The 4847-nt window shown below is 46.6% G+C and overlaps 1 protein-coding gene across 1 annotated transcript; it reads right to left on the bottom strand.

The window, feature by feature from the left end:
* Window positions 1–1609: 1609 nt before the first annotated feature.
* Window positions 1610–1837, bottom strand: LOC104538433 (complexin-4-like; the record flags this gene model as incomplete). Its single annotated transcript, XM_010181637.1, has 1 exon — window positions 1610–1837. A coding segment is annotated over one exon (228 nt), but the record flags the coding sequence as incomplete, so codon positions are not given.
* Between the last annotated feature and the right edge of the window lie 3010 nt (window positions 1838–4847).

The following is a 4847-nucleotide window of genomic DNA, read 5'->3' as shown; positions in this document are numbered from 1 at the left end:
AAAGGGAAAGGGAAAGGGAAAGGGAAAGGGAAAGGGAAAGGGAAAGGGAAAGGGAAAGGGAAAGGGAAAGGGAAAGGGAAAGGGAAAGGGAAAGGGAAAGGGAAAGGGAAAGGGAAAGGGAAAGGGAAAGGGAAAGGGAAAGGGAAAGGGAAAGGGAAAGGGAAAGGGAAAGGGAAAGGGAAAGGGAAAGGGAAAGGGAAAGGGAAAGGGAAAGGGAAAGGGAAAGGGAAAGGGAAAGGGAAAGGGAAAGGGAAAGGGAAAGGGAAAGGGAAAGGGAAAGGGAAAGGGAAAGGGAAAGGGAAAGGGAAAGGGAAAGGGAAAGGGAAAGGGAAAGGGAAAGGGAAAGGGAAAGGGAAAGGGAAAGGGAAAGGGAAAGGGAAAGGGAAAGGGAAAGGGAAAGGGAAAGGGAAAGGGAAAGGGAAAGGGAAAGGGAAAGGGAAAGGGAAAGGGAAAGGGAAAGGGAAAGGGGAAGGGAAAAGGAACAGGAAAAGGAAAAGGAAAAGGAAAAGGAAAGGAATAAGAAAAGGAAAAGGGAAAGGGAAAAAGACAGGAAAAAAATAAGGGAAAAGGGAGAAGAAAGAGACAAAAGTGAAAAGGCAGAAAAAGGAAGGCAGCAGGAAGGAGGGGAGAGAAGAAGGAAAAGAGAAAAAAAGGAGACAAACCATACTTAGTGCATTTATTCATTTAAAATGAATATTTTTACTTGATTGGGTGGAGACAGAGAAAGAGAGACTTACAAACCCCCTTGTATTCATTTGCAGATTTCATCAGCCTTGCATGGAAATAACTCCTAGAACAGATGTGGGGAGCTCATTTCAGCCCATACAGGTCATTTGCTGGTACCCCAAGCCCCAGAATTTGGCACACGTAGCAGCCATGCAGAGGGCCACCACTGTCCCTTGACATTTGAACCGCATTTAAAGACCGAGAGGCTGCGAAATTAAAGCAGCCTGGAGAAGTCTGGGTTCTGACAGACCCTGGCTCTCTGTAGTGACCAAGCCTTGGTTTCCAAAAGTCCCCACTCATTTCTCTGTACGATGACGTTTTCGTCCCAAGCTGTACAGTCAGAGGCGTCACTTTTTGCTGTTTGCTTTATTTAGTATGGACATGGTCAAAACAACGTTTTTCTAAAGTTTTTGCAGAAAATGTCAACATTTGAATACTGAGTTTGTTTCAAAGTGTTTGAAACAGACATGTTTTTGTTAGAAATACATGTGTTTATTTCTGAAAGCAGTATTAAATGAGTGGTTACCTGTATGTTATGCATTAGAAGCACAATTTTGCTTAAAAATACACATTTAATAGCATTTTGATCACTTTGAAGAAACAGGAAAAGGCACATTTTTTTCTCCAATATTAGCTTTTTTAAAGCCTTTTTTTTTCCATGGGGAAACATGTTATGTTAAAAAGCGAGGATCAGTTCTAACTTCGCACTAAGCAGTCACAGCACGTAGATTTTGACCCTCCGTGGGGTTTTAAAGTCTCTCTCTCTCTCCCTGGTCTATATTTACATTTACTGCTATAGAGCTAAGTACACGCCGCCGCCTGCCCTCGCTCGCAGCCCCCGTGACAAGACCGAATTCCCGACCCTTGGGCAGTGGCGTCTCCTCTACATCACAGAGCACTTCTGCTCGGCGGCCTGTTTCATTTCGGTGAAGGTTGCTTGTGCCTTTTCTTTGATCGCGTCCATGTCCATATTCTGGATGTTCTGCAGCTGCCCCAGGATAGAGTCCTTGTCCTCTTCCTCCACCTGATCTTCCGCCACCATCTTCTGAAGGTCTTCTGGCAAACCCACGTCATCTCCAGCCATCTGTATTTGGTTCTCATCCAACTCACTCTGGTACGAAAAGCACAAAATAGGAACAGTGCATGAGAGTATTTCTGCTACCCCAGGGTCTACCGATGAGTCTCTTTCTTCTGTTCGTTTGCTTGTTTGTTTTGGGGAGAAGCAAAACATAGGCACAGAATTTCAGTCAAAGTCTTTAGGTGCAACTGGTGAGTGTGGGGACTCGATCAAGTGCTAAGATTTTTCAGGCAATGTCAATTGTATTTCTTTGCAGGGTTTTGGTAGGGTCAGAATGGAAGCCCTCAGGGTCACTTTCTAAAATAGAAATCTTTGCCATATGTGTTAACTGTGGCAACGTGCTGATACTGCAGGAAATGCACTACGAGGTATTTGTACCCACCAAAGACACCAAAGCTGCAGTATACTGCCGGTGCTGTCCTCTGCTGTGTGATTTGGTTGATGAAGCCGTAGCTTCAGAAAAACTGTCTGACCACGTTCCCCTATTCATTTGTTGGTGGGTATTTTTAGGTATCAGCACTAAACTGAAGCTTTCGTGAAGAAAGATGCATTAAACTCAGGAAAGAATTACTGGGAAAAAGGTCCCAGTCTTTCCCAAACCAAGTCCAAACTGTATCTAGGTCTCTGGTCAGCATCTTTGCGTTGTGCTGAAGAGCAGGGGCTGCCTGGCACATAATCAGAGCAGTGTTACGGTGTTGGTAAGTGGGGTAATAGGAGGACTTAGACAACAAAAGAGAGGATGGAGGTTGGGTGTCAGGCTGAGAAAGCAAACAGAGACAGGAGAAGGAACTGGTTAAGCAATTAAAAGCGCTGGGATGCAGTAAGCGCTGCACACACTTGCTTCCTGCCTGCCCGCTGAAATGCTCTGTCAGTGGAGCTATGTCAATTTTTCAAACAATGGCGATTTTGTTCACATTTTATGGTGGATTCTGATGGATCCAGAGCTCAGAAGAAGAGGATATTTTGACACAGTTCACACATCAAAGATAAGCATTAATGCCTCATTACATCTCCAAAATGAAGCATGACAGCAGCAAAGGCCTGATATGAATAAGCAGCAATGCTGTCAGCAGGAGGTGTTTTTGAGAGTGAGAGGGGTCCTGGGTAGGCATGAATGAATGAATGAATGCAAGTATGAATGGAGGGATGTATGTGAGCAATGGCTGCGTCGTCTCAGGCCTGAGGAAGGAGGCAGACCGGGATGCTTGCCTGATTGCTACTCCATACTCTTACCTATATTTGCACAGCTTTGCGTTTGCAATAACTGTACTTACCTTCAACCTGATTTCTCCCCATATCTCTCATGAAAATATGTGGAGGTGTATCATGATCATTGCTACTATGTGGCTAAAATGGGTAAGGACATCTTTTGGCCCCTTTGGGTAAAGGTTGCTGCTGTCAGATCTGTGGGAGCTAGAAACAATATCCTAATCGGCACAAGTATTCCTTATTGACTGTGTAGCAGGAAAAAATGTGTTAATCATCAAGTGCCGGCCATCAGAGGAGTTAGCCCCAAGAAGCCCCAAGAGATGTGATGCACAACACGGTTTGGGGGTTCAGAGTGTTTTCTGACCATCAGAAGGTATTCAGATGTAGGCAAAACAGCACAGTTCTGCCCATGTCACCTGCCCTTACCCACTTTGCATTCAGCCCGACCTTTAATAGACCTTGTATGAGCTCCACAGGGTAGGGTCACTCAACAGCAAGCCAAGAAGCACATAAGATGTGTATGGTCTCTCTTGTTTCTTCTGCTGCTTTGAGTTGAAATGGAAATGTAGGACTAGGTTTCTGATTTTAGCTGTTGGTTTTGGGGTTTTTTTAAGTCTGGTGGACAGACCAGAAGATTCTCCCACGGGATGTTCTTAAAAGTCAGGCTAATGTCCAAACACACAGAGAGACTGCGGATCCAAGCGCTCACCTCTGAAAGTCAGGCTCAGAAATGCGGTGCTGGGAACCATCGTGTCTCTTGGTTTCATACAGCAGCTTGCAGAGTGAGCAGGGTGTGCAGGTCCCCACTCTCCCAGCACGCACACACGCTGGGACTGTTACGTGCCCAAGGCCAGGCATGGCTCTGACAGGGACAGAGGCACTACCCTGCATCAGAATACACTCAGCTTGGACTACAGAGAGCACCCAGGACAGGCAGACCTCACGGACAGGGCAGCTGGGGCCATGGGTTCTAACAAACTCATACAGAAAGCCCCTCGACACTGGCAAACCTGCACTGGGCTGGGCGACCTCTCTCCTGATGACTTTAATCTCTACAGTCTGCAGGTCTCTGCAAGTGTTCAGCCACCCTTTCAGGATCTCTGAGAACACAGAAGAAACATCTATTCTACTGAATTAAATGTGCCTGGCACTGGTCTCTTGCCCCAAGGCCAGCTGGCCTGGACCCCCCCCCTGCTGCACAGCTATTGAACTCTCTGGCCCTCCCAAACAGGGTGGTCCCATCCGACTGCCTGTTGGGAATGCCTGTCCCAGCTCCCCAGCCGGCCCTGGGAACTGCCTGGGAGAGTGCCCAGGCCAAAACTGGGTCAGACACTATTCTGACAATTTAACAGCACCGGCAATAGAGTCCTAGGGCCTGGTAATATTCTTTGACCCTGATTATGTGTCTGATGTAGTTAGATCGGTTTTGTTTCAGGTGCAATATAACACAGAGTTATACACGCGAGATACCCAGGTGTAAGCAGAAAACAGACAGACTGAACATCTGTTTAAATGAAATCTGGTTGTAAACAAAGATCAGAGCTCACAGACTAACCCATGGGGCAGTGAAACCGTTTTCCAGCATCCCCGTGTGATGTGCTGCTTTCCTCGTGTCTAACGTCCCCTGTCATCCCATTTACCCATGTGCAGAGATCCCTGGGGAGGTGAATCCAGACCCGATCCCGTGGTCCATCACCTGTAATGCACCAGTTATATACATCAGAGTCCACCTAGCCCTGACCTGCAAGCAGGATTTTCAGGGAGCACGCCAGCAGCTCAACACTGGCTTATATCACCCACAGGGTATATGTATATGTATATGTGTATGTGTATG

This window comes from Mesitornis unicolor, unplaced genomic scaffold, assembly GCF_000695765.1.
Source record: "Mesitornis unicolor isolate BGI_N332 unplaced genomic scaffold, ASM69576v1 scaffold35063, whole genome shotgun sequence".
Taxonomy (NCBI): Eukaryota; Metazoa; Chordata; class Aves; order Mesitornithiformes; family Mesitornithidae; genus Mesitornis; species Mesitornis unicolor.
The sequence above is the reverse complement of the archived record's forward strand: the minus strand, read 5'-3'. Positions and strand labels throughout refer to the sequence as shown.